Source organism: Vigna unguiculata, chromosome 11 (genome assembly GCF_004118075.2).
Source record: "Vigna unguiculata cultivar IT97K-499-35 chromosome 11, ASM411807v1, whole genome shotgun sequence".
Lineage (NCBI taxonomy): Eukaryota > Viridiplantae > Streptophyta > Magnoliopsida > Fabales > Fabaceae > Vigna > Vigna unguiculata.
In genome coordinates this window covers 6772217-6789721 of record NC_040289.1, presented here as the reverse complement: position 1 = coordinate 6789721, position 17505 = coordinate 6772217, and the positions used below count along the sequence as shown (strand labels likewise).

Below are 17505 nucleotides of genomic sequence, written 5' to 3'. Positions count from 1 at the left end.
TTGATATCCATAAAGCTTTTGATAATCTTAATTAGCATTATCTTTTAAATGTTATTATTAGCTTTGGTTTGAATAATAGATTTCGCCATTGGATTCTTATATTTCTAACTATGTTAAATTGTTTGTTTGAGTAAATGTGTCCAATAGGTTATTTTAATTGACATAAGGGTATGTGACGAGGAGATCTCTCTGTCCTTTCTTATTCCTTTCTTCTTGGAGAAGGGTTTTAATAGAGACGACATTAAATATATGCAAGATGATGTCAATCATCCCATAATATCTACTAAAGGTAAAATGTTCCTTCACATACTTTGTGGATTATATTTTAATGAGTTAACCTTTATAAAATCTAAAATGAATCCAATTAGGTTCATAAATAAATGTATAAAAAATCTTCTTGATTTTAATAAAGATTCTTGGCCTTTTAAAGAGATTTTGAAAGTTATTTATTTTAGACTTAATATAAACAAAAAAGCCAAACTATAGTGACAAAAATGGAAAGGTAAATTTTTAAGAATGATTGAACTAACTAGTTCTCTGATTGGTGGTTTGATATTACATTCCTTTTAGGTTTGCAAGTGGTATATGCATAATCTTACTAAGCTTAGTGGTGTATAAATCCTCTTCTATTTGAATTAATATTAAAACATTAATGTAGCAAAAACTTTTCACAATGATCGAAAGAGGTGTATGAAGAAAGTTTTAGATCCATCGTTGTTGAGGATGTCATTAAAAGTAAATACAAATAACGAGTCTACAAATCGTCATCATATTGTCTACATGACCACGACAGTTCAGGGAGTCGTCGTTGAAATTTGTCTTAGAGCATTAAGTTGTTACCAATACAAAAACGGTTCGGACATCATTGTCGTTATAAATTGGACTTTTTTAAAATATAAAAAAATCTAAAAATGCTATACCACGATGGGTAATACATTGATTGTCGTTGAATGTTGTTATATAATGACAATTTTAGTCATAACCATCGTTATATATTGATATTTTTTTCAAAAGTTGTTTGGATTTACAAATTAATCCAAAACCTGTCATCAACTTAATTCCAAATAGAAATCTAGAGACAGTTCAAAAATATCCAAAAAGACAATTCCAAACATAAATGATCCCTAATTGTTACAAATAACTAATATATTAAAGTTAGTATAAACTAACTTAACTCTAGACAGAAAATACTTTGTCCATAATTGTTGAACATAAGCTAATGCTTTTGAATCCATTGGACTTGGCTCATTGAATATCTACAAAAGTATAGCAAGAATTAATAGTAGTACATATGAAAATTAGTTGAAGTTAAAATTACTACATATGAAAGTTAGTATATTACCTCATCCCAACCGCTTTCATAATTGTCTTGCATCATTATTGTAGTCCATTGCATGACATAATAGTCATACTCATAGCTCCAAGTTTGTTTATTACACTACAGTCACAGTAAAAATATTTAGATAAAATAAATGATAATACTAAAAGTAAATGAATGATGACATATAAATACCCGAGGGAAATCCAAGTAACCTTTTTAGTATTGGCAGTTGATCTACCACTAAATATATGTAGTCAACTAAAAGCACTAGAATTAAAGCAATCAATGTTAGAAAACATGACAATGTATATTGAAGGTGAATGTACAGTGGAAGGGATTTCTTAAAATAGACTTACATATTTATTATGCTATTTAAGTTAGGGAGAGGAGGTATATGACAAGAGCAAGACCATAAAGCGGTACACTTTGGTACTGATACAACTAGCAGTTGTCAATGACGATTGTATTGAAAATTAGTTAAAGTATATTTGAAATGCAAAATCTATAAGTTAAGGAATCAAAATAAGGATATACTTACTTATCTGTATATGGAGCAAGGTAAACTTATTTCTTTTGCTGCATTATAGAATTAGTGATGCATGCATTTGTTCCAACAATATTGTTACCTATTAGAGTCTTGAAATGAGAGTCTATAAACACATATGTGTCGTCCTTTCCCGTTCCCACACACAAACCATGCATAAATATGAATAAATCTTCAATCTTGTTCTAGATGTTTGGGAAAACGATTGGAAAATTACTTCCTGCTTTTTTCAAAAGTTTACTTTGTTGTAGGACCAACTTTATAACACTACTATTTCTGGAAAACAATGATACACTACAAGAAAGTCCTCGGTTAGAAATCAATTTTAGTGACAAAAAATAGCTAGTCACTATAATGACCAATTTAGATACCAATTTACAAAATTAAAAATTATTTGTTACTAAAATAGTCACTACTATAAATAAAAAATTATAATTAGTCACTAAATTAATCACTAATTAATTAGAGACCAATTTAGAAACTAAGTCATTTGGTGGCCAAAACCTAGGTAGCTAATTTTTAGTGACCAATTTCCTTTGATAGTCAAAACCATGGTAGCTAATTTTGAAGACTAATTTAGCGATCAAATATAATTTTTTATTCATAATAATGACTATTTTAATAACCAATAATTTCTAGTTTTGTAAATTAGTATCTACATTGATTACTATAATTACTAATCATTATTAGTCACTAAAGTTGGTTATTATTTAGAAATTTTTTTGTAGTGAGGGTTATTATTAAATGCAACATCGATGGGTTTCAAGAAACTTCTTGTGGTTTTTTAGGCCTTGAGGTCAAGATGACATTATTGTTTAATTATTTATTATTTTTATAAGGTTTCCTAATTCTCTATCAATACTATCAAATTAGTTTTACCATAAAAAAGTTTATGTTATTTTATAAGGATGAGTCCAAATATGATCTGTTGTTCACCACTTATACTTCTTCATTCAAAAATTATATATATATATATATATATATATATATATATATATATATATATATATATATATATATATATATATTTAAAATCAAAAGCTCATATAAAATGCCAAGAAAGCATTGTTATTCCACATCATACCTCAGTTTCCACTCTACTATAACAAGGTCAAATAAGTTTAAGTAATGCATAAAAAAACATACTTAATTAATGTTAAAAAGAAGAGGATAAATATTCATCACCCAATCAGCATCAAAGGTTTGTTCAGTATGTCATATCAAGGATCTCATTACTCAGTTTAAAGTTAATTTTTTTTTCCTTTTACTTTCATAATTTTATTCACCTTTTTGAAATATTTACTTTAGTTATTTTCCGCAGATAATAATACGAGAGTACGAAGAGAAAATGATATTTTATTTTATAGATGTATATATTTATAAATCGTTAATTTAAAATATTTATTTTATTTTTATTGTATTCCTCGTAATTGTTCAACTAGGTGATTGAGTTGGCATATATTAAAATCAATTTTAATATATCTAAAATATTTTTATATGATTATTATTCTTATAAGATTGAGATGTACTCGTCAAAATCACGTCTTCGATTTTGGCTGGCGATATTCCCTAGATCAATTTCTTTGTCTAATCTTATTAGTATTTAGTCGAAGAGCTTACAAAGTCATTCTAGGATTCAAGTCAGCAATACATAAGAAAGATGCAACAATGATTGTGTTAGGTCTCACACCTCGTGAATAATGCTTATTTATATACTTGTATGGACTTTTATTTTACCTGAATTTAGGTTTCATAGGTTTGTCTTAACTAAAGATTTTCAGATTGGTAATCAGTTTGGTAATCCGTTGTCTTTATCTTCTTATAATGTCCTTAACTGATTTTAATAAAGCACCCTAATGATATATATTTCGAGTTCACCTTGCCTTGTAATGTCATATTACAAGTCACCCACTACACATTAGTCCCTCGGGCTCAATATGTTTTTGGTTGTGAATTATTTATTTCGTAAGAGAAAATTCATTTCCTTAATGTATTGGCCCGTTGGCATAACTATTTTTGGCTTAAATACACATTTGGTCTCTATTTTTGTTGTGTTTGTTCAATTTGGTCCTCATTTTTGTTTTATGTTCAATTAGGTCCTCATTTTCATCAATTTTGGTCAATTTGGTCCTTTTTGCTAATGCTATTTAAATAATTAACGTCACGTCATTGAAGAGTGCATGTCATATGTCAGCTCCTGTTTTTTTTAATTTTAAAATTAAAAAAAAATTGTCCACGTGTCAAGTCACAATTGTGCCACGTGTTAATTTGTGGTTGTTATTTCCTTTTGTTCAATGTAATCCCTATATTCGTTATTTTTTTTTTCAGTTTAGTCTTTATATTCGTTATTTTTATTCAATTTAATCTTAGTTTTGGTTAAAAAGGAGCAACTTTGTACCTTCCAGTTTGAAACCAATTTTTTTTTAATAAATATTATATATTTTTATTAAAATTGACATTTTTATTAATTATTTTTAAAATTTAATTACAAATTATTAGATACAATTATTAAATAAAATATAATTATTTAAAATATTACTTGAATATAATTATTAAATATTTTAGAAAAATATACTAACATTTCCAAAATTGACATTTAAATCTAAAATATTTTATATTAGTATATTTTTCTAAAATATTTCTAATATTTGTATTGTTTTCAAATGTCAATTTTAAAAATAATTTTATTTTAGAATATAATTATTAGAAGAAAACATTTAATAATTATAATCTACTAATATTTTAAGTAATTGTATTCTATTTAACAATTAAATCTAACAATTATATTCAATTTTTAATTAAATCTAATAATTTACAATTGAATTTCAAAAATAATTAATGAAAATGTCAATCTTAGAAAACAATATTAGCATAATATTTATAAAAAAATTAAATTTGATGTCAATTTGAAATAGACAAAATTGTTTTATTTTAACCAAAATTGAGACTAAATTGACAAAAATAACGAATATAGGAAACTGAATAAAAATAACGAATATATGGACTAAATTGAACGAAAAGAAATAACACAACCACAAACTAACATGTAGTACTGATATTGACACGTGTCACGATGTTGACTTGACACGGAGATAATTTTTTTAAAATTAAAAAATAAAAAAAAAACTAAAAGCTAACACGTGACATGCACTATTCACTGACATCATTTATTCAAACACCATTAACAAAAATGACCAAATTGACCAAAATTAACAAACATAGGACTTTGGACCAAATTGACCAAAATTGAATAAAATGAGGAATTAATTAAACACAAAATGGATGATGACCAAATTAAAAAAAAATAGAGATTAAATATATATTTAAGCCATTATTTTTTAAGAAGTTTAGTTTTGTCGTATTCTAATTTACTTTATAGGAGAAAATTTCTTTGTAGTTTGTATATTGTTTTATCATGATGAAAAACAAAAATTCTTCAATATGCTCATAATGTTTCTAAGATGTATTATAAAAATATACGTGTTTATTTTTCATGATTACAAAAATAGTTTAATATTGCAAAAACAAATATAAAACATTTTATAATTTTATTACAGATAATTTTTATTTATTTTGCAAATAATGTTTATTATAGATAATTATTTTAGTTAAAAAAACAGTTAAATTTTGAAAATAAATTTTTGTTTACTTTTTTAATTTGTTATCCAACTAATCTTCTAATGGATATAGTATTTTGTTAGTGGAGAAGTTAAACTCACGTCCTCTGTTTTAGTTTCTTTTTTTAAACCAAAATCTTATAATTGGGCACAATCATTATCGGTTAATCACTAATTTAGATGAGATTTTTCATAATCACAGCTTTAATTTCACTTTTCCATGATCTGTGTAGAGAGTAGAAGCACACAGCTTCTATTTCCCATTCCCAAAGATCCAAAACTGAGTTTTCCATCACTTGATGACAACCACAGAATTCTCGTGGGAAGCCTTTATTAATCATTGAACGGTGAGCCACCTTTCAATTCAACGGGTAGCAATATTAAGTACACACCAGAGACGTTTTTTGGGGCCCAAATTTCAGCACTTCCATTAGCGGTGGACCTCATATGAAACTTGCCAACCCAACATGCCAACATCACCATCAATGTTTCATACTTTCATTATTCTACATTAATTACCGAACATACTCCGCTAAAACAACCTAGGCTCCTCCTCACTTCACTTTGTCATGCTCAAAGTAGAAAAAGGAAGAAGAAAACTCATGGAATCTCTATGGGATTTGGAAGACAAATTGAAGATTTCAACACTAGGTGCTGTTCTTCTTCTTGCATGTGCAAGCCTTGCTCTTCTGTGCCTCTGCATTGTTGTTACACTTAGAAGGAAGGCCATTAACAATAAGATTGTACACCAAGAGGGTGCTTTAGATGAAGAGAATGAAAAGAATAGCACTATTACAAACACTAATTCTACTATTACTACTACTGTTACTACTACTACTACAGAATGGTCAGAGAAAAGTTGTGTAGGGTGGATTTCAGTGAAGAGGGTTCTGATGGGGTCAATGTTGTGGAGCAGAGCAAGGAAATTGGAGGAGAATATTGCATGGCAGAGAGAGAGGGGATCCCCATTACTTGGCTTACAAAGGCAGCAGGGTCTTCAAAGTGGGTGGCAAAGCCATAACTCAGAATCTCCGGTGTGGCAAAGACCAATATTGAGAGGGGAGAAGTGTGAGTTGCCAAGTTTTAGTGGCCTCATTCTCTATGATGAAAGAGGAAGACTTCTTCGTGATTCACACAATGAAATTCACCACTTCATGGAAACTTCACATCAGGTACTTCTTTATCACCTTGGTCTACTCATCATATAGGATATAATAACTTCTTAATAAGCAACATTAGGATCTTTGAATGTATCCTTACAAGTTTTGCTCTTGTGGGAGTGATCTTTGTTCTGAAGCTTAATCACACCTAAAACTCTTAGTCCTCCCTCATGGATATATGTTCAATGAGAATCAAACTCAAATTCTCTTCTACACACCCAACATTTGTTGCCAAAATTGGGTTGTTTGTGTTCGTTTTATATGAAAGCATAAATGCAGACACAAAAAAGTTTGAATTTTCTTCCACTATAACTTCTTGTTGCTGAATAGGATGCAACAGTATTTGCTTCACAATACTGAATTACAGGAATGTCACTGTTTCAGTTTCAGGCAACATTTTTGCTGCATTTGTTTATGTCTAACTTTTATTCTGTTTGATGCAGGAAGTAGGAACTGTTACAGTGAGGACTACTCTAAGAGATTTACTTTAGTGCTTGCTTACTGGGTTTTTCTATCTCTTGTAAGTTGTATCAGACAGACAACGAGGTTTCACAGTTCGAATATGTAACTATCATTTCATAAAATTGCAGTTTTTTCCAAGAATTCAATGATGCATTTTCCATTTCAGTATCATTTCATAAATGACGCATTAGGAAGCTGCAGTAACAAAAGAAAAGAATAAATAGAACGTAAAGGAAGTTTTTGGCTATCTGAAAATTGTGGAAACTACACAAAATGGCATCTAGTTTAACTCACATTCTCGAGTAGGAGATCATTTACAACTTTTTATTAACTTAATACTTGGTTTACTGGGAAATCCTATTTTTATGCAGATGTCAAATGTTAACACTATTCTTTTATGTTTCTTCCTTCAGTCACCTAATGGCCCTAATCTTGCTTCTTAAAATACTTTTAACTACATAGTTCAAGCTCACATGCAATTTTGCTATAATTGATCATTAGCATTATTACGGGTTCCACAATTGTTCCATGGTATAATTTAGGTTGACTGAGTCACAATAGAAGAATGTGTAATTCCTAGCAAGACAATTGTCCTGTAATAAAAGTCAGATAGGTCGAGTCACAATCGAATTGTGATGCTTAGACTACTCCACTCTTAAATAGAGAGAGTTCCACTCTGATTATCAGCTAACTTTTTATCTAGTAATAAACACCCGATTCAACAATTGATATCATAGTCAAAATTACGAATTCAATTCCCACTAGAACATTTGTTCAGGGAGAGATTTTTCCGATGGAGATATTTTTGCGAATTGCACAATTAGTATTCTTGTATACTAGTTGGTTTCTATCATATTCATTCTCAGATAGCAACAATAGAAAGTTGACAAAGGAAGACACAGCCAGAAATGAAATTAAAATATTATGAAAAGTTCCAATTCAATTCAAACATCTCCATGAATTGCGTGGAAAAACTTCACACTCAAAACCATAAAAAGTTCACTCATTCAACTCATGGAAAACATTTCAAACACATAAATCGTAATCATTCATGATGCATTTGCCTATGCCTCCACTTTGCCAACACTCACCAGCATGGATCATTCATACGACACTATCAAGGGTTGTCTGCAGTTTTCACTGGATGAACTCTTGTAATAGAAATATAATATTAATTGCACAATTCCCAAAACAGTTCCTATCCCATTTGGCACCTACAAAATCAAACACAGACAGATATATTTCATATCAAATCAACAAAGGAAAAAAGAGATTTGAAACTAAAATGAGTATCTCAAGAACAAACAAGCTGAAAGAGAACTCACATAAATGAAGGCATCATAACTGACCAATCCGTAAAGAAAGAAGGAGATGCTCATCAGGAAGGTGGAAAGTGAAAGATAAAAAGGCATAAACTCTACACTTTTTGTCCGAATGACCAATTTCTGAGAAGTTACACAGACAAAATAAAACAAACTCACCAAGCTAACAGATGCAGAAACTGATAAAAAGATTGGTGGCTAGGAAATGACAAGCATACAATTATGAACAATGGAGAGGCAAACATTGAAATGAGAGAAGCACAACTCAAGAGTCCCACAAACATCCGTCGCATTGCACTATCATCAATTTGCAAGCTCCCAACTAGTATGATCACAAATATGCCCAAAACTGCTAAGAGCAATCCAAGCATTCTCACCTATCAAATGACAGTTTATAGTACACAACAGCTTAAGAAAATAAACCAATTTTTTGTTGCATTTATCATTCACAAGACTCCAATAGTTCATCAAAAAATTAACCTTTCTTGCTTTCTCAGCATAAACCAAGAAGAGGGTTATGTACACAAGTTGAAAGACTCCCCCAATTGTATTAACAGTAGTCACCAACAGATTATCAGGAGATATAAGAGGTGTGCCATACCACAAGCATATCAAGCAGTTCAAGAGAGAATAAACATATGGCAACCCTGAGAACATTTCTGTTGACCCATTTCTGATGATCCTCCTAAATGTAGGTCTAGAGTTCAGAACAGAACAAGAGTTATTATCATCATCAATGAAAAGATAAACAACAAACTCTTCTCAGTTCAATTATTGTTAAAGGTGTCCACTTTAAGAAACTTACATGGGGGATAAAAACAACCCAAAAGCAAACATGTTACCTGCAATCCAAGAAGAGTATATCGTGATCAAGACAGAGATGGGTCTAACTTTAATCTCAAAAAGTAAAGTTTTTTCTTCTGGTTTTCAATCTTTGTAACCAGAATAAATCACCCCAGAAAGAAGAGGAGGAAAAATACCAGCAACTCCAGCTGCATCTTTGCCAACCTCACTGACGAAATAAGCACCGAACAGAGACATCACTGTTCAATGGACAAAACCACCTTTGACATAAACAAACTGAACCTTCAGTTTAGAACATACATGTACAAGAATGTAATAAATTGATAGGATGTTTTGGATATGCTTGTTCTCTCTCTTTTGTCAAGTCAAAATCACCCACGTTTAAAGCACTTAGCACTTATCTATCTCGGAAAATCTAATGATAAGGGTTGGTCGCTGTTAATGACATGTTTTATAAAAACACGGTGGCATGCTTCACACGTTCTCCTCCTGTTTCTGGGCAAAATGGTCCATAGCTGGCACTTGACAGAACAACTTCCACTTAGAAAACACGCTTTTGTGCCGTAATTTGAACCTTAATTGCATTTGCTGACGTGGATCTAAATTTTTCCACAATTTTTTTTATAGAATGGAGTGTAAAACAAGACAAACTGCTGACACTTTCATACTTTTCTTCTTGTACTTCTATAAACAAAAATTATCATGTTATCCTTTTAGATTATTTGATTCAGAAGTTTGAAAAATAATATTAAGATCATACAATTTAGAAATAAAAATGATTTTCCAATTATATAATCTAAAAATCATTTTTATTCAAAAAAAACTTTAAAACTACAAGATAAAAAAAGTCACAAATAATTTTCAGATTATATAATTTTTTTTAATTCTGTATTATGTAATTTGAAATCATTTTTATCTTTACGTTGTGTAATCGGAAAACTATATTTAAAAAGATATAACTTCTAAATTTCAAAATCTAAAAGTCAAAAAATGGTTATCCAAAATGACAAAGTAGAAAAAGAATTAAATATATTTTTAATAAGGAGAAAAAAGTGGAACCCGTGTCAAATTTTAATACATTTTATCTTTAAAATTTAAAAATAATTGAAATAGTTCTCTTCACTTGGTGAAATTAAATTTTTATTATCTGTTAAATGATGGTTTAGACCAAAACAATTTAAACTATTTATTTATTTATTTATATATATATATATAATTATATATATATATATATATATATTTAATTTTATTAAAAAATAAATTTTAAACTTAATTTAATTTTATAATTTATAAAATAAAATCTACATTCACCTGTGTATTATAAAATTATCTCACCTTTAATCTATTTACGTGAACTTCCAGAAAAATTCGAAAAAGTGATGAGGAAATAAATTATAATATCCAGGAACAAACTGCCGGGAAGTACTAAATTTTGAATGTGTTTCTACAATTAGACTCTAACACGTTGTCTGTAATAAAATAATGCAAGTAAGTGGACGGGGAAGGATATTCCTAACAGCATATTATCTATGTTACAAGAAATTATCGTCTGTCTTCTTCTACTTTGAATATGTCTATGTAATCTTTACAAATTTTAAAAGTTTTACTGGAAAAGTATTATAATAAGATATACCTTACATTGGAGATATTCTAGAAGTTAAATAAGATATAAAGGAAGAAAAATTGTTGTGTGACTGTTCATTAATAAATTGATATTTTATATGTATAATAAGAATAAAAATTGATCTTAAATTCGATGGATTCACATACCCTTATGTTAAATAAGATAGAAAGGAGAAGAAAGTGATGTTTGATGGTTCGTTGATAGATTAATATTTTATATTTGTAATTAAATTATTTGAAGATTAGAATAAAAAACATAACTAAAATAATAGATTGCTTTTACGAAATTATGAGTAGGACTAAGTCTTAAATATGATCAATTTTATGTTCCACATGTTTAACGTTTTTAGGATCAGGAAATAGAAAGTTTAACTTTTTTGATAAGGAAATGGAGAGTTTAACTTTTTTGGATAAGGAAATAGAGAGTGTAGAAGTGAAAAAAAAGGAAAGAAAAGAAAAAGATAAATGGAATGAAAGGAAAAATTGTTTGGATTAAAAGAAGAAAATAAATAAGGAAAAAATTGTAAGTTATAATTAATGTAAAAATAAAAATAAAAAAATCCTTTAGTAAATTAAACAATTGTCAAAGTATTCTTGTATTACAAATAAAATACGAATGCATAATTAAATACTTCTCATGACATAAGTGAAATGTGCACTTAAAATTTAATCACTAATTATTTTGATACCCGCATAATTTTTAGATATGTACGGATATTTTTCTTCTGTTAAGTATTTTTAAATTTTTAAATAAAATTATTTGAAAATAATAAAATAAATTTTATAGTATAATCCAAGTAAAATTTCACAAACAAAATTAAGTATAATGAAATAATCCATATAATAGTAACATTAAATCAAATGGAAATATTGACGGAAACTCACATTCTTTGACATTGGAGTTTGGCCGGATAATATCAATTTCCAACAAATAACAGGAAAGATAATAATATGTTAATCAAAGGTTTGATAAAAATGAAATTAAAGAGGTATGAGAATGTGGTAGCACTAAGAGTCTTTGGTTCAGACGAATTTAATTTCAGCTTCATCAAGAAATTTTGGGATCTTATAAATAAGGAAATTATACAAGATGTTCAAGACTTCTATAAAAGTGGTACTATACTAAAAGAGTTTGGGAAATAGGTGAATAATGAATGGAATGGAGAGTAAAGTGGAGAAGAGAATGGTCTGATAGTTGCCTCAAGTAGAAGAGTTTGTGCACCTAATACAACAAATAATAATAAAGAATGATAAAGAGGATGAATGGACTTGAAAAGATAGGAAGGTACATATACTATCAAATATGGATATGAAAAAAAATACAAAACCCCTACATTGGTGAAAACTCATATTTGTACAAAATGTTATGGAGCGTAAAGGTAACTCCATTTGTACAATTTTTTGCTTTGAAGGAAATCATGGTTAAGGTACCAACAAAGACAAATCTTAAGAGGAGATAAGTTCAATTAAGTAATGTAACTTATGTATTGTGTGGGTTGGAAGAAGAGACTAATGCACATCTATTTCTTACCTATAATATAACACATAAGATTTGGAATACATGTAGCAAATGGGTAGAAGTGAGTACAACGCATCATAATCAACTAAAGAATCACTTTCAACTTTTTGATCTATTGACCCTTAATAGTAAAGGAAACAAGTTATGGAATGATGTTTGGTTTGCAATTATAAAGAATATATGTGATCATAGAAATAATATAGTGTTTAGGCAAAGGAAAGTGGATGCAAATGATATTTTTCCTTTGCCACAACTAAATGCTTAGGCTTGGATGAAACATAAAATTAGTAATGTTAATTTTTCCTATTCTAACTAGATCATTTACCCAATTGGGTGCATTCAATCTGTCACATGGAAAATATAAACTCCACCACACATTAAGACTGGGTATGAACACAAATCCCTATCAAAAAGCATGAATTTGGAAGTAAATATCTTTTCTTTGCAGTTTAACCTAGTTGGACTTTTAGTTTGAAGTTATATTTGTCTTTTGTAGTAAATTCAGGATGAGTATGGCCTAGACAGATTCAACAAATATGAAATGTAACAAGGATGGTCTAATCATAGCATACAAATAGTAAAGAATTGCAGTCAAGTAACAACATACTCCTTTCAAGGTTCATTAAGGAAGCAACAATTGGAGGCGCAAAAGTAATAATCGATTACGACAACTTTTACAGGTTGATCTACATCAAGATCACAAGTGAAACATTTTGGTTTTGATGTAAATCTGGTTGTTTACTTTAACTGTCATGTGTGGCTACTTTGTTTTGGCAAGTGGTATACATAGGTAGTTTCTAAGACTATGTAGTACTGTTTTGGGAAGGTACAAGGGGACTTCTATTAAAGATGTTGTGCTAAACCTTTTTAAGGTGTTTTGTAGTGCTATTTAATTATGTATTTATTCTGTATATGGGTTAGAGCATCCCTAGTGTTCTATTATATATAAATATATTCATTGTTGATAAAAAAAAATCTATATTACAAAAATTACAAACATAAATCAAATAAGATCAAATTTGATGCAATAATATACAAACAACATGAAACCTTAATTGCACTAGTCCGAAAAGAGAAGTAAAATCACGTATAATTAAAAGACTTTGTTAAACAATCATGATAGTATATTTAGAGTTCTTCACACTTTTGTTTAAAATCATTAATTATTTAGTGAATCTTGTCCAAGAAATATTTAGGTTTAAAAAGTTTAAACATTGTTGGAGTGTATGACTACCACCCCAATTTGATTAAGGATATTATTATAATCCTCAAAGGTAGTTGCCTACAACACTTTTGTTAGTTTTTAAGATTTTTATCATCAAGGTCACATTAATGATCTTAGTTATAAGTGTTAAAGTGAGTTAGGCTCGATAGGTCAGTTCGTCAACCCGAAATAAAATAGATGAGTCGGGTTAAAATTTCAACTCGCTACCCCAAAACAGCTCGACTCGCATAACCAGTCAACCTGCCAGGTTAGTCAGCAGGTCAAGGTAGGCCAGCCCACAACCCATTTATCCAAAGAGAAAGGCATGTTGCACTACTCAGTCACATGCTTGTTGGACTAGGTTAGGGTCTATAATTAAGAACAGAAGCACACCAACCACTCACAAGCCACAAAACACGATGCGAGTTATCGCCACCACACACAAACACATTGGTAGCCACCACCACCATGCGAGATCTAGAGAGGAGGTGCACACAATGTCATGCACCATCGCAAGCTCTGCACCTCCATCTTCAGTTTATGGTGAGCATTGTTATGTGAAAAACGGCAAGTGCATCAGTCGCACATAGCAAGTAATAAATATCATTCTCTCCACTGGAACTTGTTCAACACATGACTACTCTCACAATTCACAACACAATTAGACAACAAAGTTCACAAAAACACTAAAAAACTCTTTATGGTATTTTATCAAACAATTGGTGTGCAACATAATTTTAACATAATATATTTACAATTGTCACGACTATATTTCATTCACTTCATTCCCATGCATTCACAAACATCTCAATTTCATATTCAAGTCAAAATCAACTCATAAAAATACTCAAATCCTATTCTTAGCGACTTTGAGTCTATGATAACTCATCAAGTTCCAATTCCTTGAATCCTCAACAAGTGAAATCATGCATCAAGTTTAAGAGTATTAAGATTACTAATGAATCATGTTTTATCCCTAGATACAAGCTCCATTAGGCATTCAATTTCAGTTATAGGTTCAAAAGACATTTTCCAACACCTCAAGAACTACAAATCATGCATGGGTGGCTAAACCAAATAAAGCATTAAGCATGGAAATCAAATACTAACATAGAAATGGAAAAGCATATGGATTAACATCTTAAAATGCATAAGATTCAGTTCATTATGTCTAATCTCAACACATAAATTTAGCTCTCCATGGTGGAGAACCTAGGGTTTACAAATAGAAAAGATAGGGAAGAAATGGAAACCAAAGAGACAATGCAAGCCCTCTTCCAAGGTTCTTGGCAACCACTATACGCTCCAATTATGCCTCCCATTCTTTTCTCTATCTCCTAATTGCAACCCATCTTCCTCTCCAACCCCAAAAGGGGGAAAAACAACCATAAATGGAGGAGAAGACCTAAAGAGGAGTGGGAGAGCTTCCCAACACCCCTAGCAACCTCCAATAGGCTCTCCAAGCACCCAAAAGTGTTTCTCTATCGTGCAAAATGAGGCATGGTCCAAACCCTCGCGAGAAACAAGATTAAAAACTCATTTTTTGACATGTCAACGACGTTACTGCTCAGCTTTGTCTCAGTAGCGCTCAACACCAGGTTTTACGAATTGAATGGCGCTCAGCCCCACTTTCCACCGCTTAGCCTTGTGGCGTTCATCCCCAGTTCACCACTGCTCAGCCTTGTGGTGCTCAGCCCTAGTTTTTCATCGCTCAGCCTTGGGCAATTTGACAACATTATGTATTCTAGCGGCGCCCGATGTAGGTATTTGCTTCAAAATCAATATTTTCTTGTCAAATTATGCTCTCTTGAGTTCTAGCTTGTTTTCCTCCACCACAAATGTTTCTTATTAACTTATTTAACACACTTAAAGGAGAGATTAGAGACAAAACAAGTATAAAACAACTAAAATACAAAATAAAACACACAAAACTTGAGGATATAACAAGATAAAAGTTAGGAAAGAGTTGATTTATTCATGACAATAAACACACAAAAAGAGGTAAAAATGGACATTATCAAGCGTCTTTGTTCAATGAGGATGTCAACCATTGGGGTTTCATCACAACCTTTGTTTGCACCCTTGGAACGTCCTCTCCCTTAGCTCGCTGGCCACGCTCACCAAATATAGTCACCTCCATATCGCCCTTGGAATCCTTTGGCATCGAAGCTTGCACGTATTCTACCTATGTCGCTGATGCCGCCACCACTCGAGCTTGTGCCTTTGTCGCTGCATCGTAGAATTGTCATCCAGCGATCGCCCCAACATCTTCTCATCTTCGACGATTCCCACAATGGTAGTTCTCACACCTTGGTTTTGTTTTGCCATTATTTTTTGGATTTCGTGATTTTATCCTTATTTGCCTTGATTCCCCTTATTTTGCTTTTCTTGGATTAGGGTTTCTACACTATGTGTGGGGGTGCTTCAAAACTAGTGAGCCAACCCACCAGTCCATCAGTTATAGGACGAGTTTGATTCTTCAACCCATTTTAATTATACAGGTTGACCCGACTCGATCTATTTTTTGTTGGTCATTAGTAGGTCGGGCTAAAACAGGTTCGATTGATTCGTTTTGACACCCTTGATTTTGGTTCATCCTGCCATGTTATCAAAGGAAATAGTTTGATTATTATATAAATAATTTTTATTTTATTAAAAATCAGGAGTTTTTTATTTTTGTGTATGTAGATTTTCTTATGAAGAAAATAATCATAACCTAACCTTATAAACATATATGTATCTCAATATTTTTCTTTAATGTTAATATTTTTCTTTAATGGCATCCTAATTCATTGTTTTCATATTTACTTTCACCCAAGTACACCAATCTTGAATCTTTATGTCCTACTACCTTATTATTGTAGGTGAGTTTAAAGTTGATTAAAATTGATTTTATTTTTTGCTATTGTTTGGCATTGTAGATATATTCATGATGTTAATTATTTTATTTCAATATTTTACAAGATAATTTGATGAAGGGGATTGAGGTACATGGAGAAGAAATTGAAAAATAACTTGTTCCTTGGGGAAAACACTTTAAATCTGTGTTGGAATACAATTGAATCATTCAAAGGGTATACACAATACATCAATGGCAAAAAGAAAGGTGACGAAACAATTTGTTCGAAGTCAAGATGAAGATGTACAAAAAAGAACACTTAATTTAGAAATAGAGTTATAAATGATCATATGTATTATATTTGGATTATTAGTATATATTTATAGTGTATCTTTTTTGTCATTCAAAATGTAATTGATACTTTATATTTTAATATTTATATTTGATGTACATTTATTTTCTTTGTTATTTATTTTAATACTTTTCAATTATTTGTCTATTTATTGTGATATGGAAGGAATGTGACAATTAAATATTAACATAATTTCTAATGATAATTATAAAAAATAATTCATAATTATAAAAATAATTCATAATTATTCTAAAATATTTGAAATAATAATGACATTTTAAAATATTGTCACATATATAATAGTAATTAGAGTATTAAGAGTGACAATTAATTGATATTGTTATTATATATAAAATATATATTAGTGACTACTAATTTATTGTATATGTGATAGTGTATTTTTGTCATTATTACATCAAATTACTATAGTGACAATTATTTTTACCACAATATAGTTTAATTTTAGTGATAGTGTATTTTTGTCACTATTATAGAAAATTATTAGTGACAATTATTTTTGTCACAATATACTTTAGTTTTAGTGATATATAAAAATATTGTCACAAGTACAATAGTGACAAATATATTAGTGACATTTTAATTATTGTTACAAGATGGTATTAGTGACATATTTATTATTTTTAGTGATGAATATTAGTATCACTATAGATACTTTTTCTTGTATATGTCCCTTTAATATTGAATATTTGATAATATCATGTTTCATTTGTGGTGAAT

At 29.9% G+C, this 17505-nt stretch overlaps 2 protein-coding genes across 2 annotated transcripts; one reads left to right on the top strand and one right to left on the bottom strand.

Moving 5' to 3' along the window:
• The first annotated feature begins 5548 nt into the window (after positions 1 to 5548).
• LOC114169924 lies at positions 5549 to 7232 on the top strand. Its single transcript, XM_028055323.1, has 2 exons — positions 5549 to 6654; positions 7086 to 7232. The coding sequence occupies exons 1-2, from the start codon at positions 6052 to 6054 to the stop codon at positions 7131 to 7133; spliced, it is 651 nt and encodes a 216-aa protein (XP_027911124.1). The 5' UTR covers positions 5549 to 6051; the 3' UTR covers positions 7134 to 7232.
• Positions 7233 to 8001: 769 nt separating this feature from the next.
• LOC114169922 (bidirectional sugar transporter SWEET2-like) lies at positions 8002 to 9724 on the bottom strand. Its single transcript, XM_028055321.1, has 6 exons — positions 9407 to 9724; positions 9232 to 9268; positions 8907 to 9123; positions 8645 to 8803; positions 8430 to 8549; positions 8002 to 8318 (listed from the first exon to the last, which is right to left on the bottom strand). The coding sequence occupies exons 1-6, from the start codon at positions 9465 to 9467 to the stop codon at positions 8205 to 8207; spliced, it is 708 nt and encodes a 235-aa protein (XP_027911122.1). The 5' UTR covers positions 9468 to 9724; the 3' UTR covers positions 8002 to 8204.
• Between the last annotated feature and the right edge of the window lie 7781 nt (positions 9725 to 17505).

What these genes read in the sequence shown, in the direction of transcription:
- LOC114169924 (XM_028055323.1), top strand. Translation starts at nt 6,052, where the DNA reads ATGCTCAAAGTAGAAAAAGGAAGAAGAAAACTCATGGAATCTCTATGG. An exon ending in TCATGGAAACTTCACATCAG is followed by an intron (nt 6,655 to 7,085) that starts GTACTTCTTTAT and finishes TGTTTGATGCAG; the next exon opens with GAAGTAGGAACTGTTACAGT.
- LOC114169922 (XM_028055321.1), bottom strand. Translation starts at nt 9,467, where the DNA reads ATGTCTCTGTTCGGTGCTTATTTCGTCAGTGAGGTTGGCAAAGATGCA. An exon ending in GGGTTGTTTTTATCCCCCAT is followed by an intron (nt 9,124 to 9,231) that starts GTAAGTTTCTTA and finishes TCTGAACTCTAG; the next exon opens with ACCTACATTTAGGAGGATCA. An exon ending in ATGCTGAGAAAGCAAGAAAG is followed by an intron (nt 8,804 to 8,906) that starts GTTAATTTTTTG and finishes GTCATTTGATAG; the next exon opens with GTGAGAATGCTTGGATTGCT.